The sequence below is a fragment of the Ictalurus punctatus genome, chromosome 28, assembly GCF_001660625.3.
Source record: "Ictalurus punctatus breed USDA103 chromosome 28, Coco_2.0, whole genome shotgun sequence".
Classification (NCBI taxonomy): Eukaryota; Metazoa; Chordata; class Actinopteri; order Siluriformes; family Ictaluridae; genus Ictalurus; species Ictalurus punctatus.
Genome location: NC_030443.2, coordinates 2,176,755 through 2,200,750, shown reverse-complemented (window position 1 = coordinate 2,200,750; position 23,996 = coordinate 2,176,755). Strand labels below are relative to the sequence as shown.

General features: G+C 46.3%; 3 protein-coding genes and 1 long non-coding RNA gene across 9 annotated transcripts in view; 3 read left to right on the top strand and 1 right to left on the bottom strand.

Moving 5' to 3' along the window:
• The window catches only part of LOC108259843 (spectrin beta chain, non-erythrocytic 1), a 69,912-nt gene extending 61,464 nt beyond the window's left edge, over window positions 1–8,448 (top strand). For 2 of the 4 annotated variants that reach the window (XM_017459561.3, XM_017459562.3), the window contains 16 exons: window positions 339–428; window positions 525–806; window positions 983–1,113; window positions 1,233–1,437; window positions 1,721–2,098; window positions 2,197–2,441; window positions 2,818–2,956; window positions 3,043–3,127; window positions 3,248–3,444; window positions 3,526–3,644; window positions 3,805–3,880; window positions 4,106–4,195; window positions 5,239–5,414; window positions 5,570–5,743; window positions 6,003–6,045; window positions 6,181–8,448. In XM_017459561.3, the coding sequence (XP_017315050.1) occupies window positions 339–428; window positions 525–806; window positions 983–1,113; window positions 1,233–1,437; window positions 1,721–2,098; window positions 2,197–2,441; window positions 2,818–2,956; window positions 3,043–3,127; window positions 3,248–3,444; window positions 3,526–3,644; window positions 3,805–3,880; window positions 4,106–4,195; window positions 5,239–5,414; window positions 5,570–5,743; window positions 6,003–6,045; window positions 6,181–6,387 (2,637 nt within the window). In that variant the 3' untranslated portion in view covers window positions 6,388–8,448. The remainder of the gene's footprint in view (window positions 1–338; window positions 429–524; window positions 807–982; window positions 1,114–1,232; window positions 1,438–1,720; window positions 2,099–2,196; window positions 2,442–2,817; window positions 2,957–3,042; window positions 3,128–3,247; window positions 3,445–3,525; window positions 3,645–3,804; window positions 3,881–4,105; window positions 4,196–5,238; window positions 5,415–5,569; window positions 5,744–6,002; window positions 6,046–6,180) is intronic. The other 2 variants (XM_017459563.3, XM_017459564.3) reach the window with 1 other exon arrangement.
• Window positions 7,928–17,684, bottom strand: LOC108259845 (piggyBac transposable element-derived protein 4). 3 transcript variants are annotated; one of them, XM_017459569.3, is made up of 4 exons: window positions 17,249–17,684; window positions 13,600–13,699; window positions 12,330–12,730; window positions 7,928–11,212 (listed from the first exon to the last, which is right to left on the bottom strand). In XM_017459569.3, the coding sequence occupies exons 3-4, from the start codon at window positions 12,485–12,487 to the stop codon at window positions 9,577–9,579; spliced, it is 1,794 nt and encodes a 597-aa protein (XP_017315058.1). In that variant the 5' UTR covers window positions 12,488–12,730; window positions 13,600–13,699; window positions 17,249–17,684; the 3' UTR covers window positions 7,928–9,576. The 3 variants fall into 3 exon arrangements, with proteins under 3 accessions (XP_017315058.1, XP_053532998.1, XP_017315061.1); XM_053677023.1 differs by lacking the exon at window positions 17,249–17,684 and adding an exon at window positions 13,790–15,770; XM_017459572.3 differs by lacking the exon at window positions 13,600–13,699.
• Window positions 14,565–20,937, top strand: LOC124626470 (uncharacterized). Its single transcript, XR_006981333.2, has 3 exons — window positions 14,565–14,698; window positions 14,874–15,026; window positions 17,223–20,937. It is a non-coding gene; the product is annotated as an uncharacterized LOC124626470 (long non-coding RNA).
• Window positions 20,938–22,276: 1,339 nt separating this feature from the next.
• Window positions 22,277–23,996, top strand: part of cdc42ep2 (CDC42 effector protein (Rho GTPase binding) 2) — a 9,017-nt gene continuing 7,297 nt past the window's right edge. Inside the window, exon 1 of the mRNA XM_017459580.3 lies at window positions 22,277–22,523. The gene's annotated coding sequence lies outside the window, so the exon portion shown is untranslated. The remainder of the gene's footprint in view (window positions 22,524–23,996) is intronic.

Below are 23,996 nucleotides of genomic sequence, written 5' to 3'. Positions count from 1 at the left end.
TTCAGAATTATGGCACCTCAGTGTTAAGTGAAAGATGTGTGACAAGAGTCGACTCACTGATTCCAGGCCTTGGTAGCCAAGAGTCATTTCTAAAGCTTTGGAGTCAATCCTAAAAGGAGTCGACTCTCTGATTCCAGGCTTCCAAGAGTCATTCCAAAAGCTGTGGTGAAAATGATTCGCCTCGTACAAAATCTTAAGGCTTGCTTCTGAACTATGGCATGTAATTGCTGTATGTATGGCGCACTAATTTGGGTGTGTTTTCATTTGTAATCGATATGGAACGTAATAACGTTTGAAATATCTTTTTAAATAATTGTTTTGTTACTTTTCTCCTGTAGTTGTGGGTGAAGGAGAGAATGCCGCTGGCTACATCCACAGATCACGGCAAAGACCTTCCCAGCGTCCAGCTGCTCATCAAAAAGAACCAGGTTAACTAACACTAACACCGCTAGTAACTGGGGTGAAGAGAAAGAGTGTTTGGGTAGTTGAGGTACTAATCCCCTGATTCACGTCTTCATCCTCAGACCCTGCAGAAGGAGATCCAGGGCCACCAGCCTCGCATCGACGACCTGCAGGCCCACGGGGCGGCCCCCGGGGCGGAGGTGGGTGGGGAGCGGCGGGCGGCGCTGGACGAGCGTCTGAACGAGCTCGGGGAACTGTGGGCGCGGCTCATCTCGGAGACGGAGCAGAGACACGCGCGCCTAGTGGAGGCCCATCGCGCTCAGCAGTTCTACGCGGACGCTGCCGAGGCTGAGGCCTGGATGGGAGAGCAGGAGCTGCACATGATGTCCGAAGAGAAGGCCAAGGTGTGTGTGTGTATGTTTAATATGATTACCGCTAATAGCATCCAATATAAAATAACACATTGATATTGTGTTCATAACCGTTTGATAGGATGAGTGCCGCTCTGATGTTTATAACACGTTTATAACAGTTATTACATGTCGAGCGGCGCACTTTGATGTTTCTAACCATTTTACAGGATGAGCAGAGCGCTTTGGTGATGGTGAAGAAGCACCAGATCCTCGAGCAGGCCCTGGAGGATTACGCTCAGACCATCCACCAGCTGGCCAACAGCAGCAGACTCATGGTGGATGGTGAACATCCTGAGAGGTGAGGAGCATTCTGGGATCTCTCTCTCTCTCTCTCTCTCTCTCTCTCTCTCTCTCTCTCTCTCTCTGAGCCGGTGTGTGTCGTAAACGGTGATTCTCACACACTCCCGTCTCTGTCAGCGAGCGGATTGCACTGAGGCAGGCTCAGGTGGACAAGCTGTACGCCGGACTGAAGGACCTGGCCGAGGAGAGGAGGGGGAAGCTGCAGGAGCGTCTGCGTCTCACGCAGCTGAAGCGAGAGGTGGACGATCTGGAGCAGTGGATCGCCGAGAGAGAGGTGGTCGCCGGCTCGCACGAGCTCGGCCAGGACTACGAGCACGTCACTGTAAGTCTTTATTTAATTTTTCCCCATTTTCCTGCTGATTATATTAAGCCTCAAAGAAAAAAGTACTGATACTTTAATACCGCTCGCACAGCGTACATTTGGGTCGATGTAAAATTCCAGGAAACATGGTATCAGATACTGTACTGGGAAAAATCTCTTCTGCCATGTATTACATTCCATCAGAGATCAGTTTACATCAGTGAAGACTATAATAATATAACTTCTTTCCGTAAATAGTTTCTCTCTCTCTCTCTCTCTCTCTCTCTCTCTCGCGCCGGCTCAGATGCTGCGGGATCGTTTCCGGGAGTTTGCGCGGGACACGAGCGCGATCGGACAGGAGCGCGTGGACGCCGTGAACGCCCAGGCGGACGCCTTGATCGAGTCGGGCCACCCAGAGAACGCCAGCGTGGCCGAGTGGAAGGACGGCCTGAACGAGGCCTGGGCCGACCTGCTGGAGCTCATGGACACGCGCACGCAGATGCTAGCCGCGTCGTACGAGCTGCAGCGCTTCCAGCAGGACGCCCGCGAGGCGCTGGCGCGAGTCCGCAACAAGAGGGAGGCACTGAACTCGGCCGAGCTGGGCCGCGACCTCAACACCGTGCAGCACCTCCACCGGCAGCACACGGCCTACGAGCATGACGTGCACGCACTAAGCGGACAGGTCAGCGCGGCGGAGGGAGAGAGATGGGCTCGGGCGCCATGGTTTTGTATTGCTAACGCGTTCGGTTTCGTTAACCTTTACGTCGTCTCTCGCTGCAGGTGACACAGGTACAGGACGACGCGGCGCGTCTGCAGAAAGCCTACGCCGGTGAGAAGGCGGACGACATCCATCGACACGAGCGCGCGGTCACCGAGGCGTGGGAGGGGCTCCTGGCCGCCACTCAAGCCAGACGGCTGCTGCTACTGGACACGGTGGAGAAGTTCCGCTTCTTCAGCATGGTCCGAGATCTGATGCTGTGGATGGACGGCATTAACTTACAGATCCAGTCTCACGACAGCCCCAGGTGTGTTTATATATTATATACACACACACACTCTCTTCCAATAATAAAACGCCACAATTTTGTGTCTGCGTTTATCGTAACATCAGCATGAGTACTTCTGTATTATTGTGGGATGTTGCTCGCATGTGTATATATTCACACCTCCGAGGTTGCCAGGATTTTCTTCCGAGACAACGGGTTTACAAACGGTCAAAAAAACCAAAACGGGGGATAGAAAATGTCGACCGATGCAGCTCACATACCCCCCGCTTCCACTCTCATTAAAATAGCACTTGATCCAGCACATTCAAGCACGTCAGCACACATAAACACACGGAGACATATTCTGGACTGTTATGTAGTTTGATGATCGTGTGTGTGTGTGTGTGTGTGTTAGGGACGTGTCGTCGGCCGGGCTCGTCATCGCGCACCACCAGGACATTAAAGCAGAGATCGAGGCCCGATCAGGCAGCTTCATCGCCTGCAACGACATGGGACGCGCCCTCATCGACAACAACCACTACGCTTCTGACGAGGTACACACACGCGCACACACACACTCAACAACTTTTTATAAGCTCTCTCTCTCTCACACACACGCACACATCTGATTACGTTGCAGATCCGTGAGAAACTGGTGCAGCTTCAAGAGAAGAGAGACGAAATCAACCAGAAGTGGCAGGACAAAATGGACCATCTGCAGATTGGTGAGTGTGTGTGTGTGTGTGTGTGTGTTTGTCCATTGTCCACTGTACCTCTGCTGTTTTTAACTCTTTTTGTCCCTGTGTGTGTGTGTGTGTGTGTGTGTGTGTGTGTGTGTGTGTCAGTCCTGGAGGTGCTGCAGTTCAGCAGGGACGCCTCGGTGGCTGAGTCGTGGTTGGCGGGTCAGGAGCCGCTGGTGCGCGCGGCCGAGCTTGGCTCCAATGTGGACGAGGTGGAGAGCCTCATCAAACGACACGAAGCCTTCGAGAAGCTCGCTGCTGGCTGGGAGGAACGTTTCACTCAGCTCGAGAAGCTCACCACGGTACACACACACACACACACACACACACACGTTTCTCTTCAGCTTAATCTTTTATTCATGATCCCGTGCTCTACCTCACAGCTGGAGGAACAGGAGATTCAGAGAAGGAAGGAAGAAGAGGAGAGAGCGCGGAGACCGCCGACGCCTCCCCCAGTAGAGGATGTGGTACAGTCTGAGACGGAATTCGAGTCCGGAGCGAGGTTCATATACGTCACGTCCAGCAGTGAATGAAAACTGAGCTCTCAGAGTTAAAGGAGAGTGTGTGTGAGATTTCGGTGATTTATTCCTGTCTCTCTCTCTCTCTCTCTCTCTCTCTCTCTCTCTCTCTCTCTCTCTCTCTCTCTCTCTCTCTCTATATAGGACGAGTTTGGACCAGACCACCCTGAACCAGTCAGTGTCTGTTAACGGAGTCCACAGCGACCAGGACACGTCACAGGTTAGGCTTTACACACCTTCACTGAAAAACACCAACATTGTATAAGGTGTGCGCGTGTGCATGTGGTGACTTTAATTCATGGTGTTTGTGAAGTGTTGATGTGAACTTGACATGTTAAGAGCAAATTACCCTCTCTCATTTTCACACACTCTCTCTCTCTCTCTCTCTCTCTCTCTCTCACACACATCCCTCTAACTGTTCCTGTTACACTTCTCTCACCTGCAGTCCTTAATGGTCTCAGTATCTGAACTCCCGAACGCGGAACATAAACCTGTTACGAAACCCGTGCCCAAACCCTACAAGGCACAGCAGCGTGTGAGTACTCTAACCCCATCACCAGCGACGTGCCCGAGTCCAGCTTTAGCCTAGCACCATCGCTAATCCCATCGCTTCCTGCCCTGTGAGTGCTCTAGCAATCCTGTGGGTACCGCAGTTCCCAACTCGGCCTGCTAGAGGGCGCCGGGAGCCTCCCTGTGGTCTGCAGCGCTTATAGTGTCCTTGTCCTGTTTAGTGTTGGTCTGTGAAGGGGAAAAAAAACATTTATTTCAGTGTTTCCCAATCCCTTTCTTTTCATCACCAGGGCTTCGTGTAGTTGCCATGACCTCAACGTAAGCCTTGTTAGTACTAATTCACTCGTGTTCTAGCAGCTATAAACATTTAATTATTCTAGTACAAAAGAAGACACCCCACACGTTCAGGTGCGTTCAGATGAACTGATCAGGTCACCTGGATCCTGGATTGAGAAACACTGAGTGAGATGCAGAAGCGGTGGTTGGTTATCCTCCTCTTCTCTGGGGAAGCGCTTTGGTTCCGGCCTTTATGTCCACACGGATTAGCTATCGGAGCCTCGGGCTCCGGCGAAACCAGAGCGTTTTCCATCACTTCTGTCGCATGAAGGCCGAACTGAACATCACATTGCCGCCTCCTCCATTTCCTCTTAATGTTGGTCGCGGTTGGTTCAGCGTGTGTGTGTGTGTGTGTGTGCGCGCGCTCTGTTTGCTGTGGTTTCCATATTGCGCCCAGGCCCCATGACGTCACCGTCTGGTCTGACAGCAACGTTACGTCCAAAACAGAAAACTAAACCTCACAGGTCTCGACAGGAAATGAGAAAATTCAATTAAAAGTGGTACAAACACGTGAGTTTTTGGACGTGCTCGGGTATTATTATTATTATTATTATTATTAAGTAGCGATCAGAGAGCTACTCATTAATGATTCGCATCAACGCGCTGACCGCCGTGCTGTGCCGTTCACTGCATGGCCGCTCGAGTCCGTTATCCAGTCCCCTCCCCTCGGTTATACAGCGTTAACGTTGCAGCGTCTCGCCGTGGAGATCTCTGACTCCTGCGTGTTTGCAGGGCTCGGAGGCGGACTCGGTGAACGGCCCCGGCCAGGACAGCGGGTTGGACACGGCGTCAAGGCACGAGCCGTCGGGCACGCTGCCCATCCGAGTCGGGCCGGTCCTCGAGGCCATGGAGGGAATGCTGTGCAGGAAACATGAAATGGAGAGCCAGGGCAAGAAAGCAGCCAACAGGTTAAAAACCACACCGCGTCACACCACACCATCGGCGTGTTTATATTATATTATTATATAACTATTACAGTATATAGTGTGGTATTAATACAGATATATAATACAAATATCTAGTGTGAAAGTCTGGAGTTTGACCTTGGAGTCTCTGTGTGCAGATCGTGGCAGAACGTGTACTGCTTGCTGAGGAAGGGAAGTCTGGGCTTCTATAAGGACAACAAGAGCGCATCTAACGGCATCCCCTACCACGGAGAAGTTCCCATCAGCCTCGGCGAGGCCACCTGCGAGATCGCCCACGACTACAAGAAGAGAAAACACGTCTTCAAGCTGAGGTGAGACGCGTGGACGGATACGTCCTATAGAACACGTTTTCCTTTGATCGTGTCCGGACCTTGTAGCTGAACACTGGAGACTCCTTCCGTTAATGTTCAAAGCAGAGAACTCCATGTCAGGGATTACTTCATCTTTTTTTAAACAAGAGATAAAAAATTTTAATTCCTGTCTGTGGATTACGAGCGATCAGAGCCACACCGGATACGGGGGGTGTGTGTGAGTGAGAGAGACACTTATCCTAATCTTGTGTTCCCTCAGGCTGGGAGACGGAAAGGAGTTCCTGTTCCAAGCCAAGGACGAGGTGAGTGCGTCCCTCCACACACTCCAAACATCAAGTCCTGCCACGCTTCTTCACTCAATAACACATCCATATCTTATCTCTCTCTGTCCATCTGTCCATCTCTCTCTCTCTCTCTCTCTCTCTCTCTCTCCACAGGCTGAGATGAGTTCCTGGATACGGGCGATCCACTCCTCCATGCCGGCAAACGACGCTGAAGACCTGTCCCCGGCACCGCCCCTGACACGGGCCATGACGATGCCCCCAATGTCCCCCAGCGAGGGCGAAGGCGTGACCATGCGTAACAAAGAGGGCAAGGAGAAAGACCGAGAGAAACGCTTCAGCTTCTTCGGCAAGAAGAAGTAAAGAGTGGGGGGGCGGGGGGGATTCCGTCGAAGCGTGAACTTGAACTGTCCGAGACAAGAGGAAGGACGGCGCCCTCTACCTGTCACATAGCTATACACCTGTTTACTTTCTCATTTATTTCACTGTCTCTCTCTAGCTGTCTCACTCACTGTAACGTAGCTCCGCCTCCCGGTGCACGACGGCTCGTCTGCGTCCCTCGTCAGCGACACCTCTGTCGATCGGACAATTAATCGGACGGCTTTATTTTAACACTCTGTCCCGGAGTTTCCCATAATGCAACGCTTCCAAGGTTTTCTTCACGTTCGTTTTATTTGGCGTTGTGAAGGACCAGAATTACGCTTTTCTTTTTTTTTTCCTTTCTTCTTGTTTTTAAAGTTCGGATGTTCATGTTCCTAGTTAATATATCTGATGGTTATTTAACTATTCGCCATTGTGACGAGTAATATTAAAAAAAAAAAATAAATAAAAAAAAAAAAAAAGGTACGTGTAGTAGGCAGCAACGGTTTTTAGAAAGGGAACGCAAAGAGTAAGTGCTCGCTTTCCCTTCATTCACACACACACGTCTACAACCCGAGGATGAAGAGCTCTAGGATAGAACATGGGTTCTAGATTTCTACAATGAGGTTTCACCCCCCCCCCCAATTAAAAACAGTTAAGTTTTAAATGAGTTTTTTTCTGAAGTGTGCAGGGGATAAGTATTAAAACCATAATATCATACAAAAGTCTGGAAACTTCTGTTTAAGTTTTACATTGTTTTTTTTTTTCCTTTCTTTTTCAGCCAGAGTCTTTATTCCTCTTCTTCGCATCTCACAGTAAAACACAAAAGGATGACAGGATGCGAAGTTTTTTCCATTCTGGAAAATTACATTACTGTATAATATTTGTGAAATGAAACACTGGATGAGACATGAAACTACTGCCCCCCCCTTTCTTACCCCAACCCCCCCCAACCCCTAGTGTGGACCAAATCTACCCCCTTGCTCGTCGATACACCGTAGGAATTATCGAGAAATCACTAATCAATTGCTTTTAAACGTGGGAACTGGAAAAAAGGGGGCGTGGCTTAACGAACGGATATTCTTCTCGGAGGCTATTTTTGCATTTGTACACAGGAGAGAGCATGGCGCGTGTTCGTCGCGCGTTTATCTGCCGCAGCACGGGCACGGTATTTTTGTAGGTGGAGGCGCCTTGCCTCGACGTGTTTTTGTGACGTTAAATGTAAGAAGTGGACGTGTCGATGTACGATGAAGCCCCTTTTCGTCTGAGATGGGGGCGGAGTATCAAAACGAGAACCCGTAACTCGTACTGGCACTTCGGAGTGGTGCGTAAGAAGTCGTATCGACGTTAAATCTTTACGTTAAATCAACTCGGCGAGTAATAGAACTAAATAAAGCCACACACTCGAGTCACGTGTGTGTGTGCATAAAATGGCATGTGCCGATAATTAGTTACGCAATATATCATTATATTCAGCACACACACAATACCGTTATCGTTCGTGAGGGTTTTCTTGGGGGCGGGGCTTGTTTCTACAGAAGAACCTGGAACCGGAAATAAAAAGCGGAGCAGATCCAGTGATTACTAAACGTCAATATCCGCACATGCCTAAAGCACACACTGATCTGATTCCAGCCAGTCGGCCTCCTCCGCTCGGTCCGTGGCAATCGTCGTGACTGGTGCCATTATCCAGCTCGACCATTCGGGTCTGCACGTGAACGAGTGAAGGTCACCGAAATAACATCGTCACGTACGCTTGGCCGATTAGACCACCCCCTGGAGTGCGGGGAAAGTTTTACGGGGACGTTTGACTTTTTTTAGCTTTAAATTGTCCCGACCTATCTATGACTCTCAGCGTAAAATGTCTTGTGCGTGCGTGTCCTCGTCATCGTGTGCACGAGGTCATTTTAAAAAGCAAGTAAGGAAGTGACGAGTTAGAATTTCAGCACATCCTTTAATGGGCTTCGGTTCCTTTGAGTGAGCGTAATAAATGTAGGAAAGGTTGTTGTTTGCTTTTTTTTAAAAAAAACAAAACAAATAAAAACTGCAAATTTTATCTCCTGAGTATCGAGCAAAATGAGTTCTTCTGTGTGTCTTTTTTTTTCTTTTCTTTTAAAAAGTGTGTTCCCATATCATCAACTATTTCTGTCTTCAAATGGAGTTGAGTTGTTAAGACGGTTATTATTATCATTAATACAAAAAAAACTCTTCTGATGACTTGCTATTGCTACTGTTATTACTCTTAGGACTGCGGCTCCTGTAATATTACTGCTGTTCCTGCTGTCGAGTTTGAGGTTCTCTCGTGTGTAACACCGAGCCCTGCCACAAGGGGGCCACAGTGTGCCGTGCAGCATTTTACATTCATGATCCTGGGGAGGGACGAAGGGAGGGAAGGGGGAGGGAGGTAGGTACACAGAAAGATTTGTGTTTGACTTGTGTATCTATATCTAAAAATATTAGGAATAAAACATCGTTTAAAAAAAAAACCAAAACGCTGGTTTTCTTTTGGCTCGTACAGTTTGTGTGTCATGAACGTCGGAGTAAATGTAACGGATATGTCCGGTTTGGTTTTGCTTCTTCGGTTGTCATGTTACCGAGGAAGTGCAAACAAGTGGCTTGTCCAGAAGCGCCGGTACTGGAGACTCCTTCCGTAAATGACGGGTATTTTGGAGTTTCAAGGTTCCTGACTTACTGGAGACGCAAATGCAATGCACTTGGAACCCTCAGCAAACTCCATCCTCTCGCACACAAACGTTAGTGAACTTTTAGGTCATGACCTGTGACCCCAAACTTGGCTACAAGCACGTAAATGAACCATGCTCATGGACAGAATAACAAGGAATATATCCACAGTACTTGTGATTCGAGTCGAATAACTGGATTTATATGCTAATAGTGAGCATTTTTTTATTTTTTAATAACGCAGAATGTGTCCAAGCTCCATCGGGCGCAGGGCTGTGACCGTATCTCTATCAGAAACCTGAACGAAATGACAAAAATGTCATTTCTGCCGGTTGCATTTGTACCACATTGGATTTATTTGTGATGTGACACTACAGCAGCGGTTAACGGCTCACGGGAAAGTGGACACTTGAGACTTTAAGAACGAACGAATGTTTCTCATAACAGCTAACTTCAAAACATAGCAAACAAAAAGAACATCTCCAAATGGCACGAGATTTCAAAAACGCGTCACGAGTCCATGAGTTCGTGCCACTCGGTGAAACAAAGGCGGTCGGCCATGATGCACAGAGCCACGTCACAGTACCCGCACTTATAAATAGTCTTGCTGTACTTCTTCCTTTGAAGGCAGAGCAGGCAGTGTCTCCTCCCAGCTGAGGCTCGGTCTCTCTTGGCGGAAGCTGAGGTGTCAACGATGGTTGCTGGGTAGCACGGCTTCCTCTCTGGCTCCTGCAACACCTCCACTAGCTCGGGCGCCAGTTTTTTTGGAGTGGTGGCCTCGTTGCTCCCAAAATCCACAAGCTGCTGGCACAGGATTTCTCTGAATTTCTTCTGCTTGAGTGTTTTCTGCTGTTTATCCTGCATCAGCTCTTTGTGAATAATATAACTGTTTACCACGGCGATGTCGACGAAATGAAGGAAGAGTTTTCGGTACCACTCCATTGTCTTCTTCGAGACCGTGAAGTGTTCTACGAGTGCGTCGGACAGGTCGACTCCACCCATGTACTCGTTGTACTCCTTCACCGCGTCGGGAACGGGAATGGCTTGGACAGACCAAGCTCCATCTGGGTTCTTGAGCCGACGCTGGATTGTTTCTCCGCTGTATGCCTTGTGGATCGTCGAGCAGACGGTGACCTCCTGCACGTCAATCCACTTAACGTACAGGAGCGGGCCCGTTCTGATCCATCTGATGTCACCCCTGGCGGCTCTTTTAGGAAGAGTATTTATTGTCGTCTTCGAGAAGCCGATTCTGTTTTCCCAGATGGTACCACAAGCCCCGTAGCGGTTCTTGTGAAGGTCCCAAAACAGAGCGGGACTTGTGTAAAAATTGTCCATGTAGACGTGGTACCCCGTGCCGAGGGACGCGGACGTCAGCAGGTCCATAACGGTGTCATAGCTCAGGCCCTTTCCAGAACGGGACTGACCTCTTCCCTGGTAGATGCTGAAATTCGAGGTGTAGCCATTCCTCGAATCGGCCAGGACAAACAATTTGAAACTGCACGTTGGGGATTTTTGCTTCATGTATTGTTTCAGGCCCATTCGAGCCTTGGTGGCTACCATTCTTTCATCGATGGCCAGGTTCTGGTGAGGCTGATAGTATGCCTTACATGCCAATAAGAGCTGCCCCATGAGGGGCTTCACACGACAGAGCCGATCGTAGCCGGCCGTGCCTTTTAGCCGGTCGTTCTCCTCGTCCTCTTTGGTGTTGCTCATGTGCAGGTTACAGAATATTGCCCAAAATCTGTGGCCTGGCATGACCGAGGCTGGAAACGGAAAACTATGGAGCCTGTCCTTTCTCCACATGTCTTGAACTCTTGTTGCCTTTACGAGGCCATTGTAAATGATGAGGCCCAGGAATTTGTGCATCTCCAGGGGCGTTACGGGACTCCACTGCATCTTCATGCCCTTCTGCTTCTTGGCCTCTGCGTACAGGTTTGTGTTGTTGCAGAGATCCCTGATTGCGGCCTTATCGAAAAATAACTGGAACAGCTCGAGAGGCGTGTGCTGCTGGTGACCATCAAGCTGTACGCCAGGAGTGCGGACAGGAGCAAAGGGATGTTGTACGGGTAGCACGTCATCTTCATTGGTATTGCGCCACCTGGTTGGTTTAGGTGGTGTTGCAAGCAAAGCAGTGTTTTCCTCTTCCCTGCAATAATAACCCATCATGCGTAAATATCATACATTGTCACAAGTAAATGCTTAATAGGCTGTTATGTTTATATATTAATATAATCTACTTAATATTAAGCTATCAATAATAAATAATAGCGCAGTGGTTAAGACGTTGGACTACTCATAGGAAGGTCACGAGTTCAAATCCGGGCACTAGCCAAGCTGCCCCTGCTGGGCTCTTGAGCAAGGCCCTTAACCTTCAACTGCTCAGTTGAATAAATTAGATGAATGTAAGTCAATCTGCATGAGGGCATCGGCCAAATGCCTTAAATGTAAGAGTTTCTTATTACTACGAGAAGTGCGACAAGTAAAACATGTCCATGTTGCACATAGCTATGAATTTACATACTTAATGCAAAGATGCCCTGCCCGCATAGATAGGAATTGATACACTACCTGCAGAAATCAACTTAACATGCAGAAATGCAGTCCTACGCTACATGCAGAAATCAATTTAACATGCACGAATGCAATGCTACGCTACATGCAGAAATCAATTTAACATGCAGGAATGCAATGCTACGCTACATGCAGAAATCAATTTAACATGCAGGAATGCAATGCTACGCTACATGCAGAAATCAATTTAACATGCAGAAATCAATTTAACATGCAGGAATGCAATGCTACGCTACATGCAGAAATCAATTTAACATGCAGGAATGCAATGCTACGCTACATGCAGAAATCAATTTAACATGCAGGAATGAATTTAACATGCAGGAATGCAATGCTATGCTACATGCATAAATTAATTTAACATGCAGAAATGAATTTAACATGCAGAAATGCAATGCTATGCTATATGCAGAAATGAATTTAACATGCAGGAATGCTATGCTACATGCAGAAATGAATTTAACATGCAGGAATGCAATGCTATGCTACATGCAGAAATGCAGTGTCATGCTACATGCAGAAATGAATTTAACATGCAGGAATGCAATGCTATGCTATGCTACATGCAGAAATGCAGTGTCATGCTACATGCAGAAATGAATTTAACATGCAGGAATGCAATGCTATGCTATGCTACATGCAGAAATGCAGTGTCATGCTACATGCAGAAACAGAGCTACAGATTCTCCTACCTGTCCAGGGCCAGGTCCAGTCCTTGTTGGAAGGCTTCCTCCTCAGCTGAATCCACGCTCTCTGCCTCCGAACAAACCTCATATTCCTCTTCAGAGTCACTCGCAGGTAACTCATCCGGACCTTCGCAATCATTCAGTCTTTTTCGTGCACGCGGCATCTTTATTAAACGCTACTAAGTCGCGCGCGGAACGAAAGCCAAACGTGCAGGAACCGAAGAGGGGGTGGGAGAACAACCGGAAGTGCACGCTGCATTCACGACCAAGTGGGAACTGGGAAGCTGCTGTGGAAAAGAGCCGTCTGAACGGTTTCTCCAACTCGTAATTCCCACTCGGAGTCTCCGAGCGCTCCAAAGACGGCTCCGATTTGCCATTGCGTGACGTCATTTCAACATGGCGGCGCTCTAATAGAAAGAAAAGTTAAGAAAAATTTATATATATATAAAAAAAAATCTTCTTTGATGTAGAGAAGGGCTAGGATATGATGGGGTGGATGGATAAATAGGAATAAAAGGAAAATTATTTAAGGGGATTACGAGCTTGTTAATGGACAGGACGATACACGTCTTATTCAAAAACTGATAATGGATCGCCTTAAGGAAGCGTTTCAAGTCCTTTACTTTTTAATATAATGATAAGTGATTATTCCTGAGATAGGGAGATCGATATCCCTGAGATAGGGAGATCGATATACGCGGATGATGGCGCGTTATGTGGAGGGGGGAAAAGATAAAGGGGTATCGAGATAAACAAAGTAGGCAGTCTGTTGGGGATTTAGATTCTCAGATATCATGTTACATTATTTGGCAGATGCCTTTATCCAGGGTAACTTACATATATCTCGTTTTTATACAACTGGGCAGTTGAGGGTCTTGCTCAAGGGCCCCAGCATTGGTAGCTTGGTGGTGCTGGGATTTGAACTCATGACCTTCTGGTCAGAAGTCCAACGTCTTAAGCACTGAGCGACCGCTGCTATCAGTGGTCAGATTTTTGACAGGGTGGATGGAATCAAAATTGACATACAGCAACCATATTCAGAAAATAGCTGGCAAATGCGAGAAGGGTATATAAACATACTTTGGTGTTTTAGCTGGAACAGACTGGGGTGCTAGCCGACAGTCATGTTTGGAGAATATACAGTGCTCTAAGAAGATCCACGATTGACTGTGGTAGTTTTATATATAGTTCAGCATCAGTGTCACGGACATAATTCAGTCACAGGCATAAAGAACATCACCAATAGCATCGCTACAAGTGGAGATGGAGGAATTACCTTTAGAGTTAAGACGAATGCAGTTAAGAACATGGAAATAGCCATCCGGTAAAGAAATCCAGGATAAATGCTGGGGATATGCACATCCGAAGGTAGAGAGCTGTGGATGGACGGATTATAAAGAAGCACAGTGAATGAGTATAATGGATGTGGATGTTATGTCCAACAATAGCGATGTCGATTACTCCACCTTGGTTATTTCCCACTCCTTCAGTTGAGCTCCAGTTAAAGAAGGTAATTATGGATAAACACGGATGTGTTTCGAAGCAGCTGAAAATGACGCGATATTTCGAACAGAAATACAATCGGTGTTTACAAATATATACCGATGGATCAAAAGATCCAGATTCTGGGCGAACAGCTTCAGCGGTCGTCATTCATTTGGAATTCAAATATGAAATATATAAAAGGATAACGAATCCTTTATCCGTTTACACAGCAGAAACGATCGCGGTTCTGATGGAGGTTCAGTGGGTGGAGGACAGTCGTCCGTCAAATGTGGAGGTTTTTAATGGACGGGAAATCGGCATCAAGACGAGATATGCGGTTAGAAATGTTTACAAACATTATACAGAGTAGGTACATTATCAAGGAACAGAAATATTCTTTTTGGATAGGTTCCAGCACATGAAGGCGTGGAAGGGAGCGACATAAGTATTCCATTAAGTAAATTCGAAATGAAAGGGTTAATAAAAAGAGCAAAAAAAAAGGGAATGTGGCAGGAAATGTAGGATGAGGGGGGGTAAAAATGAAGGCGGTTGTACAAAGGGACATAGCGCACAAGAGATCGATTTGTGGTAATAGAAGCGAGGATTTGGTTATTTCACGTCTCTGAATAGTGCACATGGCACTAAATCGATCATAAACACCCTCCAAGTCTAAAAGACGTGTTCTAGTCTCTAAATTGGACGTAGCGTGTGAATGTGTGTGCGATTGTGCCCTGCGGTGGGCTGGCATACCATCCAAGGTGTCCCCCAACCTCGTGCCCAAAGTCCCCTGGGATTGGCTCCAGGCTTCCCACAACCCTGTGTAGGTTAAATGGAAAATGGATGGACGGATGGACGGGAATATACATACTGATGATCTGTCTCATTATCAGGTAAGCTATTTTACTGTTGTTGTTGTTGTTGTTGTTGTTCTTGTTCTTGTTGTTTTCTTTCTTTCTTTCCGGATGTTTAAACGTCCCTGCGTTTGTTTCCACTGTTTCTTTCCAGCGTGTAATTCTATACTGTTATTTCAGTCCGATTTACCGATAACTATTTTTCTTTCCACAGATAAACACACCTCACAGTAACAAGTCTCTACCGCGCTCGGGACTGGATTTTACTGCGAGCTACATCTCATAACTGAGAAAGTTGCGATAGGAACTTCACACCGCGCATGTCCTCATTTGACTGTTTCAGGTTGCACAACTTCCCTGGAAAAAGGTGTGACTCTCTAACTGTAGATAAGGCATGGAATATTTCCCACTGATCCAATATCGTGTCTTACTACTTTACATCTGGAACCTCCTTTCTTATGTCCTTTTGCTTTGTCAGCGTGGCCGTTAATGCTACGTCACAACACCTGTGAACATCACAGAGTTGATAGAAAGCTGTTTATTAGGATTAGCGCGTACAGATTACAGATTCCCGCTGGGGCTGGTTTAAGATTTAAAGTGCAAACTTCTGGTCTTGTACGTAGCTGGTGCGGAGTTCAACTTCTTTTCCCTGAAGGTTTTCGACTGGACGTTAAAAGGAACAGTCCAGACATGTTTGGCGTCTGAAACGTGTAGGTTAGCGCTAATGGAGCTAACAAATATGAGTTTATAGCCTCCTATTTAGCGTCGTACAAACCATCTAAACAGCAGCCTGGATACAGTAGACTTGTTGACTGTCCTTGGCTCATCCCAGGATCCCCCATCTGCTCATAATGAGCATCCTGTAAACGCACCTCAGTACCCCTCGTCTTTACTCTAGCACACCTGAGCGTCACCCAGAAGAGCACGGGTTCCCTACTGAGGAGTATTTTCCTCACCACAGTCGCCTCGGGCTCGTTCATTATGGGTTTAAATTTCCATCCTGGGGTCTGTAAAGCGACACTGTGACATGGAGAACGCCACACGGTGTGTGCATGCTATGAGTAGCGCGTGCACAAAAACATCTTTGAACTAACCATTAAACACGTCCGGGCTCATCCACCACCGATTTTGCAGTAAAGGGGAGGGAGGCAGAGGATTGCGTTTCCCAGAACTCTTATAATGTGGTATGAGGCCTTTGGGCTACAGCTTTAAACATGACGCGAACTCTATGATTGATTAATTCTCGAAAAGGGGCCTGGAGGAAGAAGAAGAAGGAAGTGCGTTAGGTTCGTGTTAAACCAAAACACGATGATCTCAGTCGTAGCTCAAGCCCCAGGAAAACCAGGGCGCCCGTTTGCTGCCAAAACACGCCTCGCTTTCGGCTTCCTGTCAGCACCACGGGCTCTGCTCGAACACGCATACTTTACGCTTCTTAACTGGAGGGGTGTAATGAGATTTGGGTCGGCGTGAGTTCGGCCATTCAACTCGAATCCGTTAATTAACCCCGGGATTCCAAGGAACTCATACTTTTTAATAACCTCCCGCTGAGACGTCCCTGCAGTCTCTTTTGGTCTCAGTAGGGACACTAGGACGAGATAACGCTACAAGGTCAAAAGACTAGCTTGTACGAGTAAGCTACGGGTGGAACGCAATACCGCTATCTGGATCTAGATCTGTATCTGGATTTAAAACCGATTTTGGATTGTAATTTTGGATTTTTTTATTAAATATGAACACTATGCCCACAGGATCACGAGTAAACACCGGGAAGAAAAAAAAATCCCCACGGCAACAGGGTTGCTGGAAAAAAAGCGCCGTTTTTCATTTGCAAAATGTTCTTTGGTTCTCCAGTTCCTCAGCCTCAGCTACGTCACCCGAGTGAAGACACGACGCGACGCCCTGTGGAACGTTCTGGCGAGCGTTCGTTGAACTAACGTGACCGCAAAAGCTAGCTAACGCTTTCATAACAACGAAGTCTTTCCCAAACCGACAATAGTCACGTAAAATAATAATAATAATAATAATAATAGTTTTGGTACATTTTTCCAGAAAGATCTGAAAAGTCCTCTGGATACGCTTTCAGAATGTACATTAGTGACTGTTCTGTGTGTCTGTGTTTGTCTCTGTTTAGAAAACAATAACGCATCCGTATTGCATTCCTTGTACGTATGTTCGATCGCTCGAGCTAGTGCCGTTAGCCTCGAAGCTCCGGTGCTAGAAGATAATAAATAAGCAGGATTTAAACACCTGGCGTGAACGAGAGAAGATTATGAATGGGAAATTTGTTTTTTTTGTAATAATTCTCCTCGCTTTTTTACATACTGGATTATATATTTACGGTTTAAAATAACGAGCTCTTATTGAGGAGGTAAGCGCACGTGCGAAGACGCCTTCCCGGTCCCGGTCCTATTCCCAGTCCTTTCCCTCACATCTGGAGCGGATTTGGACGAGGAAGCGAAATAACATTACAATAGCTGGCCTCTGTCTTGATCTCAGTCGATTTTATATACACACACACACACACACACAGTCCCTAAACAGTCTTGCATTTCCTTTCTTCCAGACTCTCCAACCAAACCTGCTTCTGACCTGAGGAATATGAGGTCCACCTCATGCCTGCTCGACCCGCCGTCAGCTCTTCTGGTCTTCTGCAAACCTTCTGCTCATGACTGGAAAACCTTCTTTGAGAATTCAGTTGCGCAACCCCGATGACTGACCCTCAGCTCATATCTCACACGGTTGACCAGCCAGACACTCGTATCTCTGTTTGTCATCAGCGCATCCCACACACACACACACACACACACACACACACACACCCTTTTCCTGAACCCGCATAGCAGAACCACTGTCGTCATCCCATCTCCCACTGCAGCGGCGATCTGCTAAACACATGTTGCGTAAACCAGGCCAAATCCTCGCTGAGTAACGCACCATGCTTCCTTTCTACACCACATATCACGCGATACGGCACGGAGCCGGACAGGGAACCAAAATTCAATTCGCAATAAAAATTTATACAAGGCGGTTTGTTAGCGTGTTAACATGTTTAACAGGTTTTTCCGTCTTTGCGGCCAAGACCTTTAAAAAAAAAACCTGACAGTTTGCTAGAACGCGTACGACAAGTCGGAGCCTGCGATGGCGAAGTCACGTGACATTTTGTGCATGTCCACCAAGATTCTGGAACCTTTTTAGTTCTTAAAAAAAAAAGAGAAAAAGTTCTGGAACCTTCTTGAACAGGTACTTCACAGTTCCTGGATGAGTTCCTGGATGACATGACTAAAACCTTTAATGGAATTTCCGAGCGTCCTGAGTTTTTGAAAATATCCTCAGCGTTTTTCTGTGGTGAAGACGCTCCTTGTAGAACCTCAGATGAGCCCAGTTGTTCTTGAGTTCCTCAAGCGTTGCTCGTGAGCTAGACATGTGCCTAGAGAAAACGAATCTCGGCCTGCGTATTTTCTGGTCCCGCGTTCCGGAAATAGCCATCGGTACTTAAAATAACACCCGATTTCTGTTTTTTGGTTCCTGAAAAAGTCATCGCAAAAACGCACCATGTGGTGGAAACGCGCCTTGTAGAACCTAAATTGTTCTGTTTGTGAGTTCTTGAGCAGGCAAGCGGTTTTAGAAAACGTAGAAAGGAAGGGTGCCTAGTAGGACCGAATACGTTTTTAGTTCTGGAGTTTCTGAAGGAAAAAAGCGCTTGGTTCCTGAAAGGGTTCCTGTGGTGGAAATGGGTCTGGTAGATCCTAAAATCAGGTCACGTCACCGGTTCCAGAAAAGGTTCCTGTGCCCAGTAATTCATTTGGTTGTCATTACATAAACGTCTCAATGAAGAACAATGACAACACTTATCATGACTAGTAGGTCATGCGGCTGAGTCATGTTCCAGACTATTATATGTAGGAACTCATTTCGGAAGGGGGAGGGGCTCAGGTGATGAGTCGCCCAGCAAATCGGTGACAAAATGTATCAAGGGTGATGAGTGACGTGTTTTTTTTTTTTTTGGTAATAATTCCAAGCGTGGATGATTTGGTCGTAGCAGGAGTATTATCCTCATGGTTCTTCAGTGGGTTCTTTGTATCGTTAATGGTTCTTCGCTTGCGAAACGAAAATATTTGCAATACGGAAAGGGTTCTAGATTTGACCGTTTGCATACCTTTCCATACAACTGGTGTGAATCCTGGTCTGTTTCCCGGGAAAGACCCGGAATGTGAAAACTCTCCCAGCTTCCGTGTTCTATCACGATGCCAAAGTGTCACGTGTATCTCCTCAAGGCTTTCGATGCAAATCTGACTGCGTTCTGCCGAAGCCCCAAAACAATCCCAGACTGGCTTTGAAGCCGGCCAAACCCGTTCCACGTCTTATCAGCCCTTTGTCATTCGAACTCGGAGCAACAGACGAGCTGTTAGTGCTCTTAACGAGGAAGGTAAACGAGTGTGGGGGGTTTTTTTGGTTTGTTTTTTCCTCATGGAACTTCAATATGCAAAAACATACAAGCTTTCTGACTAAACCATCACACACGTCTTTCACACCAAACTTCAGAAAGAAATCTTCGAGGTGCTTCCACTAGGCGAGACGCGTCCGGTCAATGAATTTAGCTTTATTTATTTATTTATTAAAGAATTTGCACTGGAGCTACGTTTAAGCAACGGGTTCAAATTTTAGAGCTACAAGTTTAGCATTCTGTAAATTTTAGGCGTCGATCATCGATCATCGGTCCCTCAGGGATTCCGTGATTTTTTTTTTGCGTGATCGCAGAATCGAACGCAAAACTGAGCAAACTCCGCGAGATCCGCTTGCAATTTGAATAAATTACCGCAGATGTTCCGCAGATTCGGGCCGAGACGCAAATTGTTCCTATAACATGACCTTTAACCTCAGAGCCACAGGGTTCGGAAACGGCGATAAACAGACTTCGCTTCGAACAATGCTGAGGAAGTCGAGACATAAAGTAGCGCTCGCGCGATACGATCGGTTCACTTTATCACACAGCCAGGACAGGTGCCTCTGAGGCGAGCGTGCGGCGGCGTGGACACGATGAGACAAGATCGCAGGCGTCCGGAGATTCCAGTGAAACAAAACATTTAAGTGTCGGCTCGTGCAGAGTGTTTACTAAGAAGGGGAAACTCTTTTCCGTGGAATTCCGTGATGTAACCTCGCTGCAGTCGTTTATGAGCTTCTGTGCGTGAGCAAAAGTTTTGGCACCCCAACACACACACACACACCAGGAGCACCAAAGCACGTCTAGTCCATGTGTGTTTTAAGCGTTCAGTGTTTTGTATATAATATAATAATGACCTGGCACTCAGCAACACACACACACACACACACACAAAACAGAAGTTTCCTTCCTGACCAAACAATATGGAACATTGTTTTATGTGTGAGAGAAAATGAGTGTGTGTGTGTGGTGAGGTGTTATTGGTACAGGAAACGGAGCATTACTGTAACAGAAACGTAAAAACACACTGAATCATAATCAGCATTTCTGACGCAGTTGGCTGATTCCCATGGGACTGGTGTTGGGTGTGTTACAGTTTGGGTTTAATGGTGAGTCAGCGAGTGCACACACACACACACACACACACACACACACACACACACACACACACACACACACACACACACACACACACACACACAGACACAGAGGAAGCAAAAGTGCAGAGAGAGAAAGAGAGAGAGAGATCCTGGTGTGGAATCAGGAATGTATGTATAAGTTTGTATCACTTAAAAGTCAGATTTCCTGTTTTTCCGGAATCTTCTATCAGAATGCATTTTTTTCCCTCCACATTATAATATCTTTTATCTGAGCTCAGGGGGTTACTGTGAGTGAGTGTGGAGCTTCTCATGTTCTCCCCGTGTCTGTGTGGGGTTCCTCTGGGTTCCTCCGGGGTTCTCCGGGTTCCTCCCAAAAACTCTGCCGAATTCGATCTATTTTTCATTCTGATGAGACTATTGATTTTTCTATTCTATTTATTTATTTAGGTTAAAACTCTATTCTGATATGTCCATTGTGTCCGCTCTATTCTGTATTCCATTCTCCTCTCGATTTCATTCTTTTCCATTCTATAATGGCAATTTTGTTCGATCGTGACAAAACGCTTTTCCATTCCATTCCATTACAATAAAACTCCATTCTATTCTGATTATTCTACTCTATTCTGATAAAACTCTAATACAACAAAACACCCTTCGATTCTATTCTCACGAGACCGTTCTCTTCTATTACGACAGCTCTGTTTCAGTCTGTTATAATAAACCTCCATTCTATTCTATTCTGTTTGTCTTGTTAAAACTCCATTCTATGATGTCAAAACGAATTCTCGTCTCTTCCATTTCTATTCGTGTATATTCACTGGTGACAATGCTATTCTATCTCAACAAAAGTTGTGTTCTATTCTGTTCGATTCCATCCTGACCGTGAATAAACCTTGTACTGTATTACGGAATTAACCGATTCTATTCTATTCTGGTCCTTTTTATGGTGAAATTCCGCTCGATTTGTTTCTATTCGGAGAAAACTCTGCTCTATTCTGTCGTACGCTGTTTTCTCGGACGGTCTTGCAGGTTTGCTCGGCAGATACACCGTACAGAACGTCGGCGGTTCTGATGACAAGGTGAACGCAGTCGGTTAGCAGGTGCCGGTTATTGTTGTGTTGTCGCTGAACCCTGAAGGCTTTACTTCCTCCTTCCTTTTCAAGTCTTCAGAAGAAACACCATGGAAAAAGGGTTCCTGGTTGTTCCTACGATCCCGGCCACGATATACGACACACCTGCACGCACAACAACAAATAAAACAAGCTCTTAAACGTCGTTTTCTCAAACTCCTCGCGTATCATTCGCATCAGACGAACACGAACAGTCGGACTTATTCGCACAGGGCCGTCAGAGGGTTTTGTTCGGAAAACTTTACGTGCAAAGAATCCAAGCCTGTTTCACCCAAACCTATTTCAAACAGAAATGATCTGTACCATGTGGACAGCTTTTCTTTTGCGCTTGAGCTTTTCAGCGTGATGACGTCATCGAGGTGCAACCATATAGCCATATATTCAACCATATATTCAGATAGTAAATAGAATTCAGTTCAATTAAACAATTGAAATGTAGACGTAATTTTTATGATGCAATATCAAACTCATTTTTACAGACTTATTTTTTTCTCTCTCTCAATTTCAGTGGTAAATATATCTACTTTTTTAATTATTTATATAAATTATATATATATATATATATATATATATATATATATATATATATATATATATATATATATATATATATATATATATAAGTAATTAAATACATTTTTATAGCCATTAAATAAGGTATCTTTGAACAGGTTTTTTATACAACACTACTGTTATCCTGACAGTTTGTGAGCAAAAGCCTAATAATAATAATAATAATAATAATAATAATAATAATAATAATTATTATTATTATTATTAACAATCATAAAAACCATGATATTAAATCGATGCTGTTTCTGTTCACTGTGATTCTGTTAATAATTGTTTATCCGAAAAATAAATAACTTCCCGTCCTGAGAGCGACTCCATTCCAGAGAGAGAGGGAGAGAGAGGGAGAGAGAGAGAGAAAGGGGCGGGGCGCGAGCTTTAAGCAGAGCGTCTCCAGTTTTCTCGCATCAGCACATAACGTACACGCGCGCGCAGCTTCACCGTGTCCGCTGTGTGTCGGGTTGTTATTTTCCGCACACAGCGCGTGAGGAGGGAATATCAGAGTCCCGGTCACGGGCGCTGCAGGGGGACTGAGAGACACGCGGGGGCACGCGCTCCTGGATGGTGGATATACTCACGTGCGATTAGCAAGGAACTGAAAACCCGGACAGAGCGCGCGCAAGGTGGGTTTAAATCAATCTCTCTCTCTCTCTCTCTCTCTCACACACACACACACACACACACACACCCTCAGCGCGAGGACGAACGGTTAGTAAACCGAGAGAGATTTGATTCTGGGCGCTCGCGCTGATGTGGGGCTGCGTCCTAAACCACATAGACCTTTTATCTCTCTCTCTCTCTCTCTCTCTCTCTCTCTCTCTCTCTCTCTCTCTCTCTCTCTATGTGTGTGTCTGTCTGATCTGTAACTGATGTACCTGTATGTTTGGTTGCACAGCCTTGGATCAAAACGTTCTGCTCAGGACATGGGGATGAGAACACACACACACACACACACACACACACACACACCCCTCTGTCTTTTCGTTGTCCGTTTGTTTTGAACAGTTTGTTCTCTCTGCAGTGTGTTACACACAATACTGAGAGCTATAGGCCAAACACTGCTCATGGACCATTCTGGTTTACACACACGCACACACACACACGCACACACATACCAGCTCAGATTGACACCTGAACGTGCAGGTTTATTTTACACACACGAGATGAGGACACCCTCCAGCCGGTCTAGACCGGTTCCTGTTCCTCTGAGAAGTGTGTGAGGTGTGTATCAGTCATTGGTGAGCTACTGTAAACCCTGCTGTTGGACCATGTCAGAAGTTTAGTAATCTCCAGGAGTCAGTAATCTCCAGGAGTCACCGGTTACATCGGCATAATCCCACAGCACTGTTGGCTTCTCCATCCTGATTGGTCAGGAGGTATTGACAGTGTGTCTATATTAACCCAGGTCTATATTAACGCTCTCGTTCTAATACGTTATCGTTTCTATAGTAACGCCTCACACACGGACTTGTTCGGTGGACACAAGGATGCGTTTGTTTAACGTTTTCGGAAGGAGTCTCCAGTGTCAGCACTTGAGGACAGAAGAGTTTACGCTTGATAACATGACAAGCTGTGTGTTGTTGTTGTTGTTGTTGTTGTTGTTGATGATGTATTAACTTCGTGAGAGAGAATAAAGAGAGCGCTAGTGAGGGAACGACTGTTTATAGCTGCTACATCGTAAGTGAGGACAGGAACTGACTCGTATTGACATCCATAAATCTGTCCATCTTCTACACCGCTTCTCCTTCAGGGAGAAGCGGCGAACCTTCGCGGGGAACCTGGAGTCTATCCCAGGGGGCATGGGGCACAAGGTGGGGTACACGCTGGACAATCCATCGCAGGGCACAATCACACACCCTCATACACTACGGACACTTTGGGCACACCAATCAGAATACCACGCGTGTCTTTGGAAACCGGCGAACCCGGAAGAAACCCCTGGGAGAGCACGCAAACTCGGCACACACAGGGCCACGGCGCAAATCGAACCCCCAAACACTTCAGGGCGTCCCTTAGTACTAAAATAATAATAATAATAAGAAGAACTTTTAGTTTCGCTTTCAGCACTGTGTGAGTGACAGCTGAGCATGTGCACG